Source organism: Leuciscus leuciscus, assembly GCF_965113295.1.
Source record: "Leuciscus leuciscus genome assembly, chromosome: 22".
Classification (NCBI taxonomy): Eukaryota; Metazoa; Chordata; class Actinopteri; order Cypriniformes; family Leuciscidae; genus Leuciscus; species Leuciscus leuciscus.
In genome coordinates, this window is record NC_138746.1 from 33,550,772 (window position 1) to 33,574,104 (window position 23,333).

Below are 23,333 nucleotides of genomic sequence, written 5' to 3' on the forward strand. Positions count from 1 at the left end.
AGTCTTAATCTTATTTTAAATATATATTTTTAAATATTTAAAAAATATTTAAGACATCTTTTATAAGACAAAATGAAAGACATCTTGAGACCCCAGTCTGAAAAGCCCTGCTAATGGACAACACACACACACACACACACACACACACACACACACACACACACACACACACACACACACACACACACACACACACACACACACACACACACACACACACACACACACACACATATATGTATATTGTAGGGTAACATGGGGGAAGATGCCCCCCTTAATGCCAATGTTTTATTATAGGAAATAAATTGAAATATTTGTAAATTTAATTGTTATAGAACAAAATGTAAAATTATCCAAAGGGGCCATCTTAGTTACTGGATATATTGTAATGTGCTTTGAGCTAGTGAACTGTTTTACAAAGATTGAAAGATATAATATAATTATTTAATGAAATGTATGCCCTGTATTATATTGTATAGATTTTGTATTGCATAGATCTACTCGTAGGGTGCAGCTAAAAGATTTATAGCAGGTGTTAATAACAATATCTTTATGAAGAGAGGGTCGGGCGAGGGTGTTACAATAATAAAAAAAAATCTTATTTTATTAGACTAGAGAGAATAACCACTTGTTATTCTAGATGGTGTCACGGACATTTCAGGATTTTTTTTGTTTTTGTTTTGTTTTTGTTCAAGAAACAGATGCAAATATACAAACACCTTCAGGAGAACATTAAAGTAAAAATAAATAAAAAATAAAAATAATAATAATAATAATAATAATAATAACTTTTATTCGCACTTTTATTCTGAAAATTATTCTGACTTTATAATAACACTCGACGTCACCTGCTGGCGTAATGATGTCACTTGCAGAAAGAGTACATGACTTCAAATCCCCACACGTGAAGAAAAGGGAAAAAAAGAAGAAGAAGAAGAAAAAAAAGGGCGGGGGGTATGGGGGGAAATGCACTACGAAATGTCAACAACTCCAATGTCGTCATTGGTTCCAACACATTCAGTCTCTCTCCGTTTAATGCTACGACCTCCTGGGATCATGTCTAAAAACTAATGAACATTCATGCATGAGATGTATTCCTATTTCTATGAAAAACACAAAATAATGGAAGTTTTAGATTCTTTAGAGTTAGACACTTGAGACTTCAAAAGTTTACTGAGCTGTATTATGCACACAACTAGTCTCATACCACCACTAGATGGCAGCATATGACATCCAAACATCCGCAGAGATCTTTCTTTGTGTCTGGATTATTGGCCACGGATGATGTCACCTCACCTCTTCATCTACCTTGACTAGCAAACATCACTCCTCTTTTATTTTCCCTTTACTTACGCACACAGCGGTGAGCTCAGCCAGTCACAAAAGTGCTTTATCATCACCTTTAAATCGTCGGTCGTGAAATCAAACTGGCATATGTGTTATAGTCTTGCTTTTAAAGTAAATTAAGATGATATGAATTTCAATGGACAAGGAATTAAAGGACTTTTGCGAGCACAGATCAGATGAGTGTGAGATCGGCCGGTCACACACTCTCAGCTCTTCTTCACACTGTGCTAAACTCGTAGTGTCACACATCCTGTCTCTCCACAGCGACAAGACAGACTTTTTAAAAGATTTGACATGGGCTAAATTAATTAAGTGAGCTTGAGATATGTCATTCATAGCTGATTTCATTTTAACCCCATTAAAAATATCAGTTTTTTTCCTTTAAAAACTGTTGTAACATGTTCCTCTGACCTAATCAAACCCCATGACTGATGAATGACGTGTGTGATCTTCTGAGCTATCGAAGGGTCTCGAGATCTCCTATCTCAAACAGAACATGATCATTGTTCAGCCATTCCAGTAAACTGGTTTGTATTGTGAGTGACAGCAGATTGAAGGGTTCTAGTGAGCCACATTCCACAACATGTATCAATTCCATGCAATGAAACCGTGTTCAGAATGTTTAGAATTTTGTCATCCAGGTAATTCCATCCATGTCTGTGTTATGAAATCAAAGCATTTTTTTTACCATTGTTGCCTTTTGAACATTGTCTAGCTTTTTTAGCGTGATGGGTGAGTGGGTTTTTGAATCATGAGTCAAAACAGTAACTTACTGAAAAGTTACAAAAGAAAAAGAAAAGAAAAGAAAAAACACCTGAGAAGTGATTTCCCCTTGAATGTTTCCTATAGCTTCTTTTGAGTCCACCCCCCCACTTCAGCTCGATGCTTTAACTGACTCGACTCCAACTCAAGCCTGTAGTTTTTGGGGGCAACCCCTGTGGGGCTGCTGAAATCACTACTCAACGATGATGAAATTTACGGGATCTATCCTATAGATTGCTGGTAGAGAATGAGTCAGCGCATGAACTGAGGGCACTAAAGGGCTCACAACATGACGTGATCATGCAAATCACACCTATTCCCAGTATCAGGCTCTCGGCCACTAAACGTGAGAAACTTTCGGTTTTGTTCGCTGATTTTGACATCACACTACTAGATAAAAGAGACCAATGACTTATATATATTTATATATGTACATATACATACAGTGCTATGCATAAGTTTAGACACCCATGCTAAAGTTGACTAAAAAGAGGAATAAAAAATCATCTTTTGGAAATTGAACTTAATGCCTTAATTAAAGAAATTAGGAAAAATCCAACCTTTAAGGACACCAATTTTCTTTGTGAATGAATAATGTATCGTAAATAAATAAATGTTCTTCCTTAAAATACAGGGTGCATAAGTCTGGACACCCCTATCTTAAATTCCCAGATTTTTATTTTTAAAGGCCAGTTACTTCATGGATCCAGGATACTATGCATCCTGATAAAGTTCCCTTGGCCTTTGGAATTAAAATAGCCCCACATCATCACATAGCCTTCACCATACCTAGAGAATGGCATGGAGTACTTTCCATAAGATCATCTCTCAATGCAAATCAAACCAGCTATTAGGCTAACTGAAATCAAACCATACCAATCTCTAGTCTAATTTGACATCACACTACTAGACAAAAGAGACCATTGAATTATATATATATATATATATATATATATATATATATATATATATATATATATATATATATATATATATATATATATATATATACATGAAGAGTTCAGATGCAATAGCCTCTAAGTGCCATCTGAAATTTCTTCTAGAATGATCATTTTTATAAAGCTTGTATATTTAAGTTCAGTAATTTCACTTAAATGACAATTAAAAGGTAATTTGCATTGCCATTTAATTGAAATTATTGAACTTAAATATACGAGCTTGATAAAAATTATCATTCTAGAAGAAAATTTCAGATGGCACTTAGAGGCTATTGCATCTGAACTCTTCATGTATATATAACACACACACACACACACATATATATATACACCAATATATATAATTATATATATATATATATATAATAACACACACACACACACACACACACACACACACACACACACACACACACACACACACACACACACACACACACACACACACACACACACACACACACACACACACACACACACACACATATATATAATAACACACACACACACACACACACACACATACACATACACATATAATAAAATAACACATTGAAAAAGTTTGTAACAACAATAACAAAAAAGAGTTGTAGGTTTTCTGTTTCTTGAGCTTCGGCCTTCGGGAAACTTTTCTGGAATGCACCCGAGGTGACAGATCATCTTGGAACTTTTCCTGTTCTACAAAAATGACTCATGGGATCGAGTCAAACGCAGCATTATAAATGAACACACGTGGAATTCCCTCTCCATTCCTGCCAGACAGCAGCAGAAACTGCCCGTTAGTACATGAGTACATGAGTAAAGATACTGTAGGATCCACCAGAATCCTGGTTTTTGTTTTATTTTCCCTTTTTTTTTTATCTTTCCTGGCGTGGTGATTTTCTGTGTTCACTTTCAGTTTCTTCACACTTAAGATTCATAATTCAACAGTTCTGGGAATGATTAGTGTCGTATATATGTCTGTTGAACAGTAGGGGCCAAAAGTGATGTCTGTTTTTAATGACCCTACAAGTTTGATTAAACCATCAAAATATGGTGAAAATATTATATATTTGTGAAATATTTTCATTATGAGAGAAGAAAAAAACATTAAGCTTGGTTCGTGTATTTATCGGACAAAATGATTTGGCAAAAAAGGAAAACTATTCACAGCTTTTATTTTACTATGAGCTTTTTTTTTTTTTTTTTTTTTAAGTATAGGAAAAAGCATACATTGACTACAGCATAATCAGTTATTAATATTTCGTTGGTTCTCTCTTGTTTTTGACAGCCTGGCCAAATATTCTGTCTATATTATATTATAGAAGGCGGCATTTATTATGCACAATTTGGCATGTTTCATTGCGTTTTCATCACAGATAAAACAACCGACTCCACAATATGCTTACGAAACCTCACATCAGTGTTTATATCTGAACTATAAACTTTGGGAACACTTTATTTTACAGTGTCCTTGTTACATGTAGTTAGTAACATGTAGGCTAGTATACATGCAACTAACCCTATTCCAACCCCTATTCCAAACCCAAACCCTATATCCATCCATCCATCCATCCAGTAAATTATTATTACTCAGTACTTAAATGTATAATTACACTGTAACAAAGACACCTTAAAATAAAGGGTAATACTTTATTTTAAAGTATCCTTGTTACATGTTACATATACTTACCATAGTAAGTAATAACAGTAAATTATGCATAATTACATGCAACAAACCCTCAACCAAATCCTAATCCTACCCTAACCTTATAAGTACATGCAGTTGCTTAATATTACTCAGTACTTAATTACACTGTAACAATGACGCCTTAAAGAAAAAAGTGTAACCAAATAAAGTGTAACTCCCGGTACTTATGTGATAATATGAAGATTTGTAACACAGAACTAGCAATAGTGTGTCTTATAATACCTAGACATGACAACTGATCAGCGGCAGAACCAATGAAGTCCGATGTGATCGTAATCAAAGGTGTAATGAGATCACGTGGGTGTTTGAATCTTGGTCGCTATGTTTTAACGATTAGCCTAATCGTGCAGCTCTAACATAATCTGTTTTAAAATTTAAAAATATTTTTTGTCTTTTACATTTTATTTTAAGCAACGAAGGTTTTAAATGACTTTCGTTTTTTGTTTTAGCTAACAATAACAACTCTCGTTTTAGGACAAGAACTACTGACTTTTGTTGTCGAATGCATCACAATAGGCCTATTTTATGTTCTTCCGACCGAAACATTTAGTGCCCTGGAACTGCACTGTAACAAAAATGCTCAAGTTGTAACAGAATCAGCGTGTGTAGGCTGCACATTTTATTGCGAGCGTGATAATTTGCATGCATGCTATTTTCAGAGAGACGCACTCAGGTTGTGCGTTAACTTTCCGCCCACACTGAAGCGGTCCCTTCCCCCGCATCACTGAAATGTCACCTCTTCCCCGCACCAAATATCCCCTCCCTCTCTCATACACTCTTTCCTTCCAGCTGTGAGTCACTAGAGTTCGTGAGGGGGTTTGGGGGTTACCTACTTCAAGAGCTATTTGAGTGTTGGCCACTGAAACGACTGCGAGTTGACTTTCAGAATCACATTATTAGAAAGAGCCATAAAGTTTTAAGCAGTCAAAAAAGACTAAGATAGCGATGTTGTAACTCACAACCACAAAACTTCCTGTGACGGAGTAGCACGGTTTAATGGCACAAAAATTCACCCTGGGTTTATGCAAGGTTTTACCAGCCTCTATATTTAGAGTCAGTCAAAAATGATACCAATGCAGAGGTTTTAAAATATTATAATTTTTTTAACACTGAGTGTTGAAGTACAAAATGGAGACTGAAAATTATTTGATCAAACAACGTTTCAGCCATGTTTTTTTTTTTTTTTTTTTATCATTCTCACTTGGTATCAGAATAGTTTGGAAATAAGCATATGTTTCTGTTTCGTTCCTCTTGATGGTAAGATGCAGAGCTACAGACTATAGTGGAATTTTTTTTACTTTTATGATAGCTGAGGCCTGTTATTTTGTGGTTCTAATGGACTTCACAGGGTATTTCACCATCTGAAGTGAGATTTCAATCCAAAGGAATCATACATGTTCAGTGCAAAAGGCATAGGGAATAAGGGAACATCGATACATGACTTCACAGGAAGTAGAGAGGGAAATTTACCCACCAGGCACTGCTATACTTAACATACCCAAGCTCATAATATTACTTTTGGGGTCTGCTAGAATACATGTACATGATATATAGTTCAGGAAACATTATTTTTCTTATACTGTACATACTGCATCATCTCTTTTCACCCTCTGTTTTAGTTCATGTCTCTTTAAAGCCAACCTTTCCGAAAAACACAGTCTGCTCTGATTGGTCAGCTGTACCAGTCTTATTGGTCAACCACTTAGAGTGTGTGTCAGAAGTGTAGCGTTCCTTACAATAATCGGCTTTCAGCTCCCAAAGCCGTGGCAACTATGGTGTAGGTATTCGAAGTCCAGCAGCAAAAGAACAGTATCTCCTCGACATAGCCAAATCACTTACTGAACTGTACTTTGAGGGCGGGCCAAAGCAGCCAGTAGACGTTTTTTATGCAAATGTGTGTAACGGATGTAGGCTAGTAAGAGCTGTGCGTCTAAACCTCACTCCCCTGGCCTCAAGAGGCACACTAGCATTGTAACCGTGCCCCCCTTCGTCCAGTTCGAATCCTGTTTGGAGCGGGTCGAGTAGGATTGGTTACATTTGGTGCCGTGACCCGAATGGGGGTGAGGTTTAGGGGTGTGAGTGTAACGGACAAAGGTCAGAGCTGTGCGTCTAAACCTCACTCCCCTGGCCTCAAGAGGCACGCTAGCATTGTAACCGTGCCCGCCTTCGTCCAGTTCTAATCCTGTTTGGAGCGGGTCGAGAAGGATTGGTTACATTTGGTGCTGTGACCCAAATGGGGGTGAGGTTTAGGGGTGTGAGTGTAACGGATGAAAGCCAGTAAGAGCTGTGCATGTAAACCTCACTCCCCTGGTTTCAAGAGGCGTGCTACCATTGTTAGCGCGCCCGCCTTCGCCCAGTTCGAATCCCATTTGGAACGGGTGAAGTAGGACTGGTTACATGTGGTGCCGTGACCCGGATGGGGGTGAGGTATAGGGTTGTGAGTGTAATGGACAAAGGTCAGAGCTGTGCGTGTAAACCTCACTCCCCTGGTCTCAAGAGGCGTGCTAGCATTGTTAGCGCCCGCCTTCGCCCAGTTCGAATCCCATTTGGAGCGGGTCAAGTAGGACTGGTTTAATTTGGTGCCATGACCCGGATGGGGGTGTGAGTGTAATGGACAAAGGTCAGAGCTGTGCATATAAACCTCACTCCCCTGGTCTCAAGAGGCACGCTACTATTGTTAGCGCGCCCGCCTTCGCCCAGTTCAAATCCTATTTGGAGCAGGTCAAGTAGGACTGGTTACATTTGGTGCCGTGACCCGGATGGGAGTGAGGTTTAGGGGTGTGAGTGTAATGGACAAAGGTCAGAGCTGTGCTTGTAAACCTCACTCCCCTGGTCTCAAGAGGCGAGCTAGCATCTGACGCTACCTGCTGTAGTATTAAGCGTCCTTGTTAGTGCTCGCTTCCCACTTCAGAGACCCCGGTTTGAATCCTGCTCGGAGCGGGTCGAGTAGGACCGGTTACATGTGGAACATGGTGACATAACTAAGTCACGGAAATAATGGCAGGACTACAAACAAGGCTTTTCAGGCAAGTCCTAGCAGACTACCATGAGCAAGGTCTGACACACCTTGACAGTTTTCCACCTGAACCATAAAGTTGGCACAAAGAACCTTAGGATTCTTACCTAAGAAGGATTCTTACCTGGTGTCTACCATGACTGGTTGAGAATGGTACCTATGGGTTCATACAATCAGGTGGCGGTAATTTGCGTGGATGCCTCCATTGTGGGAAAGTTACCAAAGTCCCTTTAAGATAAGTAATTTCACTCGCCGACCATCTTTGAAATGCCTCTAGGGCATGCAAGTGCAGCTCCTATCTCTTTGAATTGGGAAACATCAAATTCTCCAAAACTGTTTGCCAAGCTTACGATTAAATTTCATATTTGAAATCACCAATGAAATCTGACAACAAATGTCTCATAACTTTTGTTTATAAACGCTTGAATCATGACAGAAAAATATTTTATTTAGGCTGGATCAAGCTAATGCGCAGTGGAAGCACACATCTGACTGTTTCTAAACAGACTGTTTCTGTTTAACGGCAGCAGTGACGCGATGACTTATTTAGAAGGCGGGACTTATTCCGCCATATTGAGCGTTGCACTTTTCCCCATTCAAAACAATACGAGTGACGTGTCTTGTGTAATTCTATAGTCTTTGACGTTACATAAAACCTTCATGTGCAAGAAGAAGGTGCTCCTTGAGGAACCTCGAATGATCCGCCAGGAAAGCCACAGTTCTCTCCACTCCTGAAACCCCTGGTAGGCCTTCCATGGCAGCTTTCCCTCAGGGATAACCTTGTGTTTCAGACTCGGGTGGTTGTGTTTGGCACCCAGACTCAGCTGCAGCTTTGGGTTTGGACCACAGATTCAACCCTTGCAGTTGCAGTACCTTGCAGTTGGTCACACCATTACCAGGGCCAGAGCTATGGGTGCTTTTCATTTCTTATTCTTTGTGCTTCCTCGTTTCCTTTCCTCGCTTCTCAGCTCCACCTCCAGTAGGATGCAAGGGAAGGCTGCAAGGAAAGAAAATGAGGACGGAGGAATGGAAGGAAAACTTAATTGTATATTGGAATATTCTTGATCACTCAAGCGTCAGTTCAAAGCGTCATCAGCTGCGCTCAAAGGATCTGCCCTTATGTTGTTAGAGTTTGGCTATAAAAGAAATGAATAAATAATGAAGATGAAGCAAGATGGACTGTTGTGATATATGGTTTATTTAAACTGCAAAGGTAAAGCATAAATTAAAATCATTGTGACAGATGTGAAGGGGGAGGATAATTTATACGCGAGTCAGGTTTCTCGACAAGAAAGGCTTCCCTATACCCAATAGGAAGCTTCCTTGTTCCTTGCGGTGCAATTAGAGAATTGAGATGTCCTCAAAGATGGCTGAATTCGTTCGGTTTCCGGGTCATAGGATGGAGGACAGAGGAGCGAGGAAACAAGGAAGCATCAATTAGAGTATTGAGAAGCACCATATATTTCATGTTAGAAATCTTTCCCTTCCTATACTTTGATATTTTGGATGTTGACAGTAGCCCTTATGTAGAGATCTCAATTGTCACTACATTAGACCATTTTTTGCATTCTAAGTGGTTTTCTTGGCTGACATCCGCACTGCATCCACCTGGGATTCTCTTCGGCTGCTTTCACAAGGTCAGTTCTGCAGTTTTTCCAGAGCAGCCTTGACTACTTTTTCAGGTGATTGTGGAGGAATGAAAGAGGACACTAGTTATGAAACATGGTTCTATAGTTTCCGGATAGCTGCCAAAGTTTGTTTTCTTTGGCCAGTAATCCTCACAGCTCAGCCCATGTCATTATGTGACTTTGTTGCTATATTCTTTCAACCTGTTCGTCTGGCACTGCGATCATCCACTTGTTCATAGTGCGGCCTGAAGCGGTCATCGGGAAATCACCCAACCACAGTAACCTAACTAGTTGTTTAGTGGCAGGCATTGGCATGGTAACATTGTTTTGCTAACAATACCAAAAACAATGTTACTTTATTAATACACAATACAGTTGCGTGTCACAAACTGATGCACTGCTTAATAAGCACTTTCTAGTGCTTCTTGTTTTAACATGCATTTAAAAAAAAAAGAAAAAAAAAAAGAAGCATATTAAGGTAAACAGACACAGGAAACTGGCTTTTGTTTTTCTATTAAAAATAATTTATTCCAGGACCACATATAAATAATTCTTGAAACACATTACAGATAATATTTGCTGTGAATAAATACCAAAACAAACCAAAAAACAAGGCTTTTCATACAATACTCTATATGAAAGGTTGCACAAAATTTCTATCTTGTCATCTATATTCCTCTCGGTCTATAACTGGAATGTCACTAGTAAGTCAGGAGTACCGTTCCTAATTCCAGAGCAGCTTATTAAGTATTGTGCAAGTTTGTGATGATCTGAACTGACTGAACAGATCCAGTAGTTGAAGAGCAGACACTCTTAAATTTATGATTCGACTGCAAATTTTTCTGTGTATCATTTATCCAAAGCACATTTCTGTATAGGCCCACATTAAACTAATTCTCAAGTCGACAAAGCTAAATGTGGTTGCACAATATTGGACTTTAAAGATGGGAATGTTTAACACAGACAGTTATTTCTTTATAAATGATGCCACAGAAGCTAACTCTATCTTTTCTCTCTTTACGTCTTTGCAGATATTTCGGAAATATTCAAATAGAGAATGTCAGTTTGTGCATACTAAACATATGCAAAGAATAGGCTGAGGCATTGTGTGTTTAAAGGAGAGTAGTGCAACCAAAAGAATGTGGCTGGGCAAGAACAGCGAGAAACAGGGAGTTCACAGATCTAGGAGCGGGGCGTTTCCTACCTGGGTTCGTTTATATTTGGACTGATTCGTTTTCGCCTAGCTGTTCATCCCGACGGGGATTTCAGACATCTCAAAGTTTTTTCTCGTCATATTTTTTTTTGTACGTCCTTTTATTTTTTGGCACGGCAATTCCCTTCAGCTTAATGTAATTTCATCGGCTCTATTCATCGGGGAGGTGTCAAGTATCTGGTTTTCATTGCACTTAAGGAATTTTTCAGCCACAGAAAAATGAACATATCCATTCAATAGAACAGACCAAGTCATATGAAGTTTAGCAAGGCAAGCAAAAGTGAAAAATAGTTTCAAGAGCAAGAAGGACTTGCGAAAAAGTGATCAATGGTAAACAAAAACATTCTCAAAGGCAACAGATTCGTACTGCTTGCAGACATCAAATGGTGCAGCAGGAAATGAAATTCGAGCTCAGCTTAGCGAGCTCTCATTGGCACTTAACCTACATTTTATGAATAAACTATCAAATGCTGTCCTTCGGTGGTCTCTGCATACCCTGTTGTACGTCTCATTCCTGTACTTCCAAAAAGGCCTGTTGGCTTTCTGCAGTCCACAGTGGCGATGCACATTGGCTTAGACACTTTCAGTAAATTAACTTTGGTCAAATTTTTTTCTACACTGATCAATTTTCTTATACATGCTCACGTCAATTTTTCAAGAAAGTTTGCAGTTAATTACCCTGTTCAATATAAACAGCAGACGCCACAGGTGTGTGACTAGACGTCACTGTGTATCATAAGTTTCTGTATGCTAGCATCTCACGTAAGTCCTATACACACACATGATACAAATGACCAAAACTTCATTTGAGAGGTAATCACCAATTCTACAGCACCACCGGGCTTTTTAGGCCCTGCCCAAGACAGGTGGAGGATTTTGGGCACAAAGTTCCTTGTGTAAGAGTGTTCGCCAGCATGCACAAGAATGCATGATGAACTAGGCCCTTTTTGACATTGAATAGTCAGCCTCGGTAAATCTGCTTGAAGTGGTCACATTCGTTACAGTAGCCTTGTTTCTCTTGATTGGCGTAGTGATCGCAGCCCTGCGTCTTGCAGCGCTGTTTGCTTTTCTCTTTGGGCGCCTGGGCACGCCGACCCTCTCGCTGGCCTCGGCTGATGCAGTCCGGGCACAGGTCCGTGCAGCCAGGGGACAGGTTCTTACAGCCGCTACGCCGACACTGAGCCTGGTTGAGCACTGGCGGTGGACGAGGTTTCGAGGCCCGCTGGACAGAAACAACAGAGCTTGTTGCTTAATCGGTTCTTCAACACTCAAGCAGAGCCAAACTTTTCCCCCACAACAGCAAATAAGGACACTTACCGTGACAAGAGGTGGGGAGTTAGAGCCCCTGCTAGCAGCTTGGTTGAGTCTAGCGCTTTGCTCCTTCACGAAGCACTTGTTGCAGTAACCCTCCAGCATGGCCTTTCCCTCGGCACCGCATCCCTGACCTCGGCACCGCGGACAGTTCTGGAAACCCGCCTCGGACGTGTGCCTGGGCTGGACAATAGCAGGGGTGGCCTCTGTGCAGACAAAAATCATACGTTTGATCCTGTGGTCGACTTCACAGTGTCTATGAACTGCTTCCTGAACCCAAAAGGAAGTGGAGACTTTATAACCAGGGTTTAAAATTCACACCCGCCAACCCACGGGTAACAATCAACTGTGGCGGGTTACGCTGTCAAATCACTAGCCAATTTAGCGTGTTACTTATTATGTTTACACACTTTTCTGGGGAAGTTCATGTAAGCCAAATATGTGCAGATTTAGCGCAAATACTCGAATCGTGAGTCATCATAATATATTAAATACAGCGTATTGCGCAGAATATATAGCCTAAGCTGTGACGTAGTTAATCTAGAACATTTGTTCTAGTAGAAGTTCTGAATGGCCGGTAATTCACATTTCAATTTGATTCACATTTATTTATATAGCGCTTTTCACAATACACATCGTTTCAAAGCAGCTTTACAGAAAATGCATGAGTCCACGTTACAGTTTAGAGTGATCTGTTATCAGAGATAAGTTATGTATTTCAGAAATGGACATATACAAATCACAGTTAGCTAAAAATGTATAAATTTAAACAATGTCATAATTTAAGGCAGAAACAATGAGCTCATTGAAGTAATCAATACTTGTATGTTAACAAATGATTATGACATTTAGAAAAATGCGGTCACTTAAAAAAGTAGCAACCAAATTAGCCGGTGAGTGAAAAAGTTAATTTCAAACCCTGATTATAGTTGAGAGATGATATTTCCTTGTTCATTAGAGAGATGCTACAAGGATTTTGTGTGAATGCAGAATAGTTGCACTTACGGTGATTGGTCTGGTAGTCTAGATAACATATAGTGCAGAATCCCAGCTTCTCTGCCGTCCCGAAGAACTGGCATCCGGAGCGTTTACACGGCCGGGCGGCGGGCGTTTGCCAGGTGTGTCCGGTGGTGCCCGTGCGTTCGGTCTCCCGATGCATTGCCCACACCGAGGCTTCAGTTGAAGGCTCCTCCTGCTGGGCATCTCCCCTCTCGGAAACAGCAGTCCTCTGCATGCAGGGCGGGCAAAGACCATTGAATATCCTAAAAACCTCCTGTCGACACATAACGCATCTCTCGGTGTCCCTTTCTCGTTCTCGTTCTCTCTCCCTCTCCGTTTCCTTCTCTCGTTCCCGGCCGCCTTGCACCCACTGACCGTGGCACCATCCGTGAGACGGCCTGTTGGCAGCGGACCGGGTTTGCCTCGCCGTAAAGCAGCGTTCACACAACCCGTCGTGCTCCACACTGAGTGTGAACAAGCATCCGGGTGTCTTGCACTTCATGGCATGAGTCTCACTGTAAAGGCTTAGACTTGGGGCCGTGGGGGGAGCAGAACGAGGGCTAGGAAGGACTGAGCGCTCCAGTCTCCCTCGGCTCTCCGGGTCCGAGGATGACGATTGATTCGAGCTGGAAATGGCCTCTGGTTTCCGACCCGCCTGCCGCTTTTCGAAGCACTCGTGACAGTGGGGTTGAGTGTCCACCGAGACGTAGAAGGTGCATCGGGGTGTGGCGCAGCGGATCTCGATGAGAGAGAGCTGAGAGACTGAGAAGGGAGGGGGACGCTGGGATTGGGGGGCCCATGATGACTCCTTATCCTCTTGCCAGCGCTTATATTCATGGTTTACCAGCTGTAGGTAGTCCTCCATCAGGTTCATATCCTCAGGTAGGTTGCCTTCATCAAGTCTGATGGAGGAAGGATTCAAGATTTTGAAGTTTTAAACTTTATTTATATAGCGCTTTTTACAATACATTGTTTCAAAGCAGCTTTACAGAGATAACAGGAAAATAATGCAACAAAGTTTGTTTCTAGAAGAAAATAGCATCATAGTCCAACTCAAGTAAGTTCACTTTTTGTTGTTGTAAAAAAGGTATTTAGTTCATTCATAGCCGCTCTGGAGAAAAGCGTGCTACACAAAGGTACACGACAAAGCGCCATAACTTTATAGGGTTACACTGAGGAACAACCAGCAAGACTTCAACAAAGAGTGTCTTTAGCTCATACCTGGCCGCAGTGATAATCTGTGTGGGATCGTAGCCCAGGCCAATGACAGGGATTTCTATAAGCATTAGGTAGTCTTTTAGCAACTTCTCCTTCTGTTGCTGCTCCTTTTCTGTCAGGAAGTGCAATCGAAGCTCCTCAAACCCTCCTCGTCCCGGGTTTATCAACGGCACCGCACGGATCTCTGAACGGGTCACAAACATCACATATTCAAATACACTGGGCCGACTAAGAGCAACCCTCTGGTGCTCTTCACGTGTTGGACAAAACATTTTCTGTCAATGAAATGAATGTCCTATATTTTTTATTTTGACAATGTTTTTTAACATTTTGTATTTTTAGGGGCTTTTTATACTACATTATGTTTACGCTGTATTTATAATCCATTTATTCACTTTTTGAGCATAGACCTAAAAACTTAATTTCCAACTTTAACTGTCATAAATCATGAATGCATTAAAGCACAGACTTAAGTTTGATCTCTTTTCAAAGACGACACTTGGCAGATTATTCCTGAAGTGAAAAAAGTGAACTTAAAAAAAGGAACAGAATTTTACGTGTATTGTTATGAAAAATGCAAAAAAATACAATTTTAAATTTTTATACGAAATATATATTTTCTAAATCCAAATTTGAGCTTAATATCTCAAAAAATGAGCTTTCAGTGAGATTGTGTTTGGCTGCAGTACCAAAAGTTTTCACTAGATGAAATTCGTCTCCCATTAATTTCCAAAGCACTAATTTTAGACCGTGAGGAGCACAAGTGTGACTATTTTTTACAGGACCATTTAACCTTTAGTTTCGTACCATTCCGATGAAGTGAAATAAATCAATAAATAAACTTTTTCAGTCAACAAGAGTAGTGCAATGTCTAGTGACGTACCTGGGCCACTATCTTTGATTGTGATCAGGGGTGCAAAGTGCTGGGAGTCATATCCAAGCACTATGGGATATTTGTAGCATTCTCCTGGAGGCCAGTGCAAAGGCAGGTATATGCCCCCCACATTGAGGGGAGAAAAGGAGGAACCAGACTTCATACTTCTAAGTACTTGGTCTGTTGAGAAAATAAATAAATAAATGAATCAGTCATATATTATGGTCATGTTGATGCACTTGTGTTTGTGCAATTCTATTGAAATGCTCCTGTATTACGGATACGTACCCGCAATAACAATAATTGGCCTCCGTAGAATATTTGAAAGCACAAATATGTGAATATCCTCTAAAGAGTCAAACTGTAGGCCATTACTGCTGGACACTGGAGAAGCCATTTCTACAATCTTAACCCATTCCTCCTCCCAGTTCTGAGAAACAAAACAAATTGCAAATATCCATGAGTTATACCCTTGTCATATCCAAAGGACAATGTTATGATTTTTTTTGCCTGGCAAGTTTTGCATGTTCGTCGTGAAGGTGGAAGTGCTTACCAAAGTGCTGTATCTCAGGCCGGTCTGGGTGAACTCCTGCGAGTGCAGAAGCTCTGTTTGAAAGCGTGTCCTAAAGTTACTAGTGTCTGTTTCCTTCAGTACTGCGTAAAGAGCCTTTCTGAGCACCAGGTCTGTGTCCTGAACCCCTAGAAGATACTGAGAGGCTGCGTGAAGCAGGCAGTTCCCATCACCTAAACCAGAACACACAAACACAGATTATATCTCTGGACAATCACAACCCAGCAAGCAATTTTGCATTTAAAAGACGTCTAATAGCCGTCCAAACGCAGCCCTGACGTCTAGGCCAAAACTGAACATTTACAAAAAAAATGGTCTAAACCATAACCCAAGAATCGATTAGTCATCACTTAGATAACAAGGAGTGATGAAATGAAACCGAACACTGTTTACTTTGCTTACATGATGGAATCTCATACATCTCGCAAGTTATTTTGGCAAAAACGACATGTTTTCAAATTCAAGGTCATTTTGGCTAGAAGTGGGTTCTTCATAGCCGGACTATATTGGGTTTATAGTTAACCGAGACGGTTGAAATGACGACTATTGTTTGCTGGGAAGGGCTTGGGACGGTGCATGTTCGTGTGGTGCCATCAGGACATTATTATCCCGAGGCTCCAGAGGAATTAATCCCAAATCGTCACTCAGTTTCTGCAAACATGGAAGCGGGTCTGCCATTACACAGTCTAACCAAACATTATTCAGACACCAGATATCATTTGTGATATTGTTTAACTAGTGTGTGCAGGACACGATAGTTCATTTATGTAAGTGAGGAGAACAAAATACAGTAAATGTGACATATTATACCAAAACATTCTTCATACAGCGACTATCAGTAACATTTAGAAAAATTTGGGACCAAATATTATCCAGACACTTTGAGCTGATCATGGTTTGCTGAAGTGTTTTTTCTTTAATTGCTAATGCTCTTTTTACACACAGACTGAACAAAATAAAGCATTGCTTGGTGATTGGTTGAGCTAAACTGGTATTATCTAATTGTGTAGTTAAATTTAACAGCTGACAGATATTCAACATAATTCATGTGTGAGACAGTCTAACAGAAGGACGGACAAAACCAGTGAAATATCAACTGAGTTCTGGTCAAATTGTATTCATATTTTCTAAACTATAGCGAATAAACTGTGATAATGTGAGAAAAGTTAAAGGTGTCTGAATACATTTTGGTTTGATTGTACAATGGATGTCCTGAAGGATAGCGTCCCCTTCCACATACATAATCACGTTTGCGGACAGGCTTTACTTAAAAAAAAAAAAAAAACCTCAGGTCATAAAAGTTCATAAAGGACGTATTCATGCATTCACAAAACTTGCAGTTCCTGTTTGGACTTTCTCAATCATCAAGACTGTCATAACATACACAGCCTTAGCAACCGGTTGGCATGCATTACATAGCCACAAAACATTCGAAAACTACATATATAATCTTTGCTTTGTTGTTGCTTTCACTGACAGCAATATCTTTTACACCTAAAGGTTAGTTCAGCTGTATTTGTCAAAGACGCAAGATTAAGGATGAGATAAAAGCAATTCAGGGGATTTCCACAAGAGTTGTTAAAGCAGTTTAAAGATATCAGTTTCATCCAAACTGTGTGCATTTAAAAAACAGAGCATGTGACCATTATCTCTGCATAACAAGCTCCTCATAACAACCCAACAGCAGTTTGAACATGTCGGGCCAACCTATAGGGAATTTTTTTATTTATTTTTTTTTAGTCTCAAAACTCTTTTTATACACTTTTGTAAATCAGTAACTTTTCTGTAACCTAACCATTCACTAACTTGAACACACACAAAAAAAAAAAACAAGCATGCTCTGCAGAACTTTGTACATGGCCTAGATTATGTGTTCTTTCTGATGTTGTGCAACATGTGTGCTCAAATCGCATTCGTACGCATTTGCATGTGCGCGCGAGCTTGTGTGAAACAACTGTGAGGAATTTCCCTAGTATGTGATTCTCTGATTAAGCGCCGTAAGGGCTTCACTTCAACTTTTTCTTTCCCTTGACTCCTCTTGACACCAGAGCCATGATATAAAGCATCTGGACTTTCCAGAGAGGAGGGCCGATGTTGCACAGGAATGCCTGTGCCGTGCCCATGCCATCTCTAGGGCCGATAAGGGAAGTCTGAACATATGATCTAGTTCCTGTTCTTTAAACTTGTGCTATTGTTCAAAGCCATGGCTTGTGCCTGTACCTGCCATCAACACAAAAGTAGAGGGATGTTTTTACCCCGGTCTATGGTTTATAAAAGGAAACTATTTGTACAGTGCATAATATACTGTGTTTTCTTTTTGTTACACAAGAGTAAGTTTCTGTATGACTTTCAACTCTTGGGTTATGAAGACCATTTTACAGCTATACAATCTTCTTTATAACTGTGTAAAGAAAACGACACATTCTACATCACCTCTAAATCATACTCTCATTAACATTAAGAAATGGATCTGAATTGATAACATTACACATAAACTCCAACTATCTAAAAGTAGTCCTGCTAACTTATAACTACAACTAACTTAACCACATTTTCCAGAAGCACTTTTCAAAATAAGGACAAATTGTTAAAGTCCCCCTGTGGTGAAAATCCAGCTTTTAATGTTGTTTATGTGTCTATGTGGTGTTTTTAATGTGCTTTAAGACAAACCATGTGTAAATTCATAAGTCGACAGCATTGCTGAGTATTTCCTCCTTAAAACTGCAGTGAACCAAAGACAGTCTCAAACACACGCTTTGAAATCGCTGGTGTTTCTGACGTCACAAACTAACTTGTAACCAATCAGATCAACGTGTGATCGTCAACCAGTGGATCTCTGAGCTGAGTGAGTGAGTGAGTGGAGGCGGGGCTCATTTGCATATTCATAGAACCGCATATACTAAATATAGCAAGGGTGTGTCGAGTTACATTTAAAGCTATTTTAATATATGACAAAAAAAATTCCAAGGAAAAAACATTTAAATATGTCATTATGGTGATCGAAGATTTTAAGGGATAAAATGACTAACTATTATAACTTTTGAAGACTTTGAAGTCACATTGCTTGAGAATGCAGATTTACAGCAGATTGAGCTCAATGTCCTCTTTAAAGTAGATTATTTTAAGTGAAGCAATTAACTTGGACTTTCTATCATAGAAGATTTACCAATCTGTCCTTGCACATTTGGTCTCAAACAAACCATTAGCTTAATTGTTTTCTTATTAAATGTAATGTTTCGGTTAAACATTAATGTTCTGGTTAAACTGTGTTCTGTTCAAGTCTGATTAATTTGAGTTACATATGTATAAAGATATTCCCTCCTCAAATACTTTCATAGTTAGCTACTTTTTTTGTTAATAGTTTGCAGTGTAGCTTCCCATCTTTTTTTCAGCTTGACTGTATTTAAACACTTTACTGTAAATTATGTGAAACTTGTCACTTGGGAAGTTACAGTTTCAACCCCACAAAGAAGAACAGAAAATGAAGACACAAATCCTGGATACAAACAAACATCTGCTATACAACCACATCCTTTTCAACACGCTCAGCAATAATGATCACAGGAGAAAAGCGTGGCCTCAAGAAAACGATTGAAGAATAGTGTAAATATGATAACATTGTCCAGTTCTCCGATTTTACTGTCATACGATCAGATGCACAAGCTGAAGCAGAGTAACTGATGTACACATGAACTATTTAACATAAAGCTTTGTAGATTTGCCTGTCAGCAGTCCTTCATTATCAATATCAATTAGTCCATTCGTTACTCATGTTGTATAACGGCAATGGGGTTTAAGAGTAAATAAATAAATACTATACATATATACACTAAATATTATTGTTGTACACACTAATGGTAATCAATACAATTTATTCCTGTAGCTCAAACAGCACATCAATGGTGCCAAGGTCATGATTCAATTCCCAAGGAATGCAAAAACTAATAATAATGATGATAATATTGCAATGTAAGTTGCTTTTGTTAAATGCATAAATGTAAAAGTACAAAATACACCCTCAAACTTTAGACATATCCTCTGCTTTAAGAGCACCAGACTATTGATCAAACTATTTGACTAAACTTGAAGTCCTAAAGACGCACTTTATAAATCAGTAAAACACAACAGCCGTCTAAAATCTACCAGGCATGCAAACAGGGAACTAGGAAGTTGTTATACTAATGCAGAAGTGCTTTTTAAAAATATTCCTAACAAATCAGGTCATAAAATTAAGACAAACAGAGATACAAGTTTAGAAGGAAGCATAAGCCTAGCAACACCTCAAATGGCCATTTTGGCTGCATTGTGTGTTACGTTATTAGCGGTGTTACATTTGAGCGTTACATTTATTCCAGTTCCCCTCTATAATCTATTACGGGTCTTATCAGCGCAATCCGTTTTCAACATCATGTCCCAGTCTAGCGCTTTCATAATCCCGTGTGATTTAAAACAGGAAATTCCTGTTTCATTATGAGGGAAAAATGTGCTTTCCAGAATATTTTTTCTTTTTTTATGCAAGAAATTTACCAGAATACATAAACGAGAAGCTATCGGGAACTAGACGTGGCCAAATGACATCTCCTATCACAACCGCATAAAAATAATGAAACTAACAAACAAACAAACAGCACTAGGTTGTTGACTATTTCAGATAAATGGTAATGAAGGTAATGAGTAAATGAGATGCGTGAAGTCTCTGTTTACCTAATTTCAGTTACTGTAAATAGTGACTGTACAATGGAGCAACAATGGCAAGTACAGAGAAGTTTCCCTCGCAGCATTACTCATAAGAGAAGAGCAGAGCGACCTGACCCTGAGCTAGCAAGAGAAACACCAGAGTCACACACACACACACACACACACACACACACACACACACACACACACACACACACACACACACACACACACACACACACACACACACACACACACACACACACACACACACTCGCTGGAGCCCAGCATCACGGCACGGCCCCTCAAAGCACACTGAGGGGGAAAAACATCCGTGTGACAGACAGTGCAGGATTTTCCCGTCTGCCATTAAGCACTGGCTTTTTTTTAAGTGGTCTAACGATATAGCTTTTTTTTTTTTACATCTTTAGATGTTATAATTCTGATAACAACAGCGTTTGAGATGCATATAAAATCACTGTGATGAATTTAATAGTTGTTACACCATAAGGGAAATATCACTTTTGGGTTACACTTTATTTTAAGGTTACACTGTAATTATACATTTCAGTACTGAGTAATATAATGAACTACATGTACTTACTGTAGGGTTAGGACTAGGGTTCGGTTTGGTTTAGTTGCATGTAATAATGCATAATTCATAGTTATTTCTACAATAACTACGTGTAACGTAACAATGAAACTGTAAAAAAAAGCGTTACCCACTTTTATTAACTGACCAAGAAGACATGAATATCAGCCCCAAAAATTGGGAAATATTGATTAATTATTTGGCCTGGCCGACAAGTTATAGTTATAACATCCATATTAGGAAGCATTTCATGTGTTGGGTGTAATGCATTACTAAGTAATTAATTACTGTAATTTAATTGCGTTTCTCTTGAAAAAGTAAAGTAAGGAATTACTCTTTATTTTTCTGTATAATCATACTGTATAGAACAATTTTATATAAAACAATAGTGGATTTATCATCAATATTTAATGTTTTTAATGAAACCTTGTCCCTTTGGTCAGTTCAAGAATAATTTATGCAATTTTATATTATTTATTTGAAAGAATTAAAGCAGTCTCTTGCCTATCCTCGTATTGTTGAGAGGTTGATTTGGGATTTAGAAAGTGAATATTATTAAGTAACGCACTACTTTTTAGTACAGTAACTAAAGATAGTAATTAGTAGCTGCATACCCAACACTGAGCACTTCCCAAGCAGAATGATCTTAAGTGAATGATAGAGCATTTATATAAAGTATAAGACCATTGATTAACTAATATAAACCAATACTAATGGTTTAAAAGAAACTTTAGTGTCGCCGTTTCATTGGAAGGAAACGTGACTCGAGCTCAAGCTGATAAAATCACAGCATAGTTACCGTTGGTTCTCAGCGGCACCAGCTTCTTGACCTCTCGGCACCAGTTCAACCTCTTCTCCTGCTCCAGCGAGCTTTGCATGGCCCTGTCCAAGATGGCCGCCTGGATGACCTCGCGGAAGGCCTGCGGGAACTGGCTCATGCGGATCATCTCCAGGGTGTAGCGATGCATGCTGCGCAGGTGATGGATCAGGCCGCTGCTGGACGAAGGCTTGACCACGTCATTGGGAACCCGCTCTCTGATTTTCACGGCCTTCAGGAGGTTACTCACAAACAGGAACTTGGGCAGGAAGTTCTGGCCCTGAGACATGGTGATCTGGAGTGGAGAACCGATCTATCACTGCGAAAGAAGACATGAAACAACAACACCATTGTCAGGAGCGCTCAACCCACGACCATGTGCAGCAAACAAGAATTTCCCCTCATTTCCCTCCACCCTAAAGGTGAAGAACTGAAAGACTGATGGTGGCCCCTAAAAGCTAATGGTGTATTCCAGTCTCATGGTAAAGGGCTCTTGAGGTCAGATGAGTGAAAGGCGAAGATATTTATAAGTCCACCCCCACAATCAATTTTCCAAAACTCCCAGAACAGGCGATAACAGATGGGTTCAGACAAAAATGCCATTGACTGCAAGGGCACCATTTATTTGTCTCGGCTGCCGGGGTTCTTTAGGGACAACTTATTCAGACAGTGTTCCCTTAAATACCTCTCGCGAAATATTCGTGAGGAACGCGACATCCACAGTTTTATTAAACACAAAGCACAACGGGGACAATAGAGACCGACGCGAAAATATTAGGCTTTAACATCAGTTGCTGACGCTCGAATTACGTAATTGCCTTGACAGAAGAAGCCGTTAGACAATGGAACACTGTAACACTCGAACGGAAGCTGTATGTCCCCATGGCAACAATAGAACGTTTTCTCCGTTAAACGTTCTTAATCGCTGATAAGTGACGTCTTCGCAAACAATGGCTGTCAAAAATCCGTGGCGTTCAAGACTGTATCCGTCCGTACGAGACAGCCTTGGCGTTTGAGCTTGAGACAATACGGGAGAAATCAAGCTCGCTTGCTTTAGGAAAGAGTCTAAACGCGACATTTAGAGAGGCGAGGGAACGGGCAGCGATGATTCGGACAACTCTTACCTGTTCAATATGTCGGTATCCACCAACAAAGCCCATAAGATGCTCTGGCTCTGCTGCTACTTCACTCAGTCCACTTTAATCGTCCATGGCGCTTTAAGAGATCCACTGGATTTCACTGCTCGCTTGAGACGCGTCCAAAACACGGCAAAGTCTACGCTCTAGTTAGACAGCCCGAACGATACCAGTACATAAAAGCCAGTAGGGGATTTCCATAAGGTACTTTCCACTTTCACAAGCCATTATAAGCGTTTTCTCTTCGTCTTCTCCGCCAGGGGGAGTCAGTGCGCGAGTGAGAGAGTGACGCTGCTGAACGCTTACGTTACGTTCGAGTCGATGACGCAAAGCTCGACGTTTGATTCGCCACACCCATAGTAGTTATGTGAGATATGGAAACATAACAACACTGGAAGTCCCAGCCTGTGCATTTTACACGCGTGCATGTTCTAGTTCCATTTAATGTAAAGAATGAATGTGCATTACAAGAAAGGAACTTTTAGTCATGACTTTTTTACGGGGTAACACAAGGGTCATTCTG

At 39.8% G+C, this 23,333-nt stretch overlaps 1 protein-coding gene across 1 annotated transcript; it reads right to left on the reverse strand.

Moving 5' to 3' along the window:
• Positions 1 to 10,714: 10,714 nt before the first annotated feature.
• tnfaip3 (tumor necrosis factor, alpha-induced protein 3) lies at positions 10,715 to 23,082 on the reverse strand. Its single transcript, XM_082154214.1, has 9 exons — positions 22,799 to 23,082; positions 21,657 to 21,993; positions 15,571 to 15,761; positions 15,306 to 15,447; positions 15,027 to 15,197; positions 14,147 to 14,327; positions 12,932 to 13,827; positions 11,933 to 12,132; positions 10,715 to 11,837 (listed from the first exon to the last, which is right to left on the reverse strand). The coding sequence occupies exons 2-9, from the start codon at positions 21,961 to 21,963 to the stop codon at positions 11,577 to 11,579; spliced, it is 2,349 nt and encodes a 782-aa protein (XP_082010340.1). The 5' UTR covers positions 21,964 to 21,993; positions 22,799 to 23,082; the 3' UTR covers positions 10,715 to 11,576.
• Between the last annotated feature and the right edge of the window lie 251 nt (positions 23,083 to 23,333).

Excerpts from the sequence above, each read along its gene's own strand:
- tnfaip3 (XM_082154214.1), bottom strand. The coding sequence starts at position 21,963 with ATGTCTCAGGGCCAGAACTTCCTGCCCAAGTTCCTGTTTGTGAGTAAC. Across the intron at positions 15,762-21,656 it reads GGTGCCGCTGAGAACCAACG|GTGATGGGAACTGCCTGCTT; the intron begins GTAACTATGCTG and ends GTTCTGGTTTAG. Across the intron at positions 11,838-11,932 it reads ACTCCCCACCTCTTGTCACG|CGGGCCTCGAAACCTCGTCC; the intron begins GTAAGTGTCCTT and ends GTTTCTGTCCAG.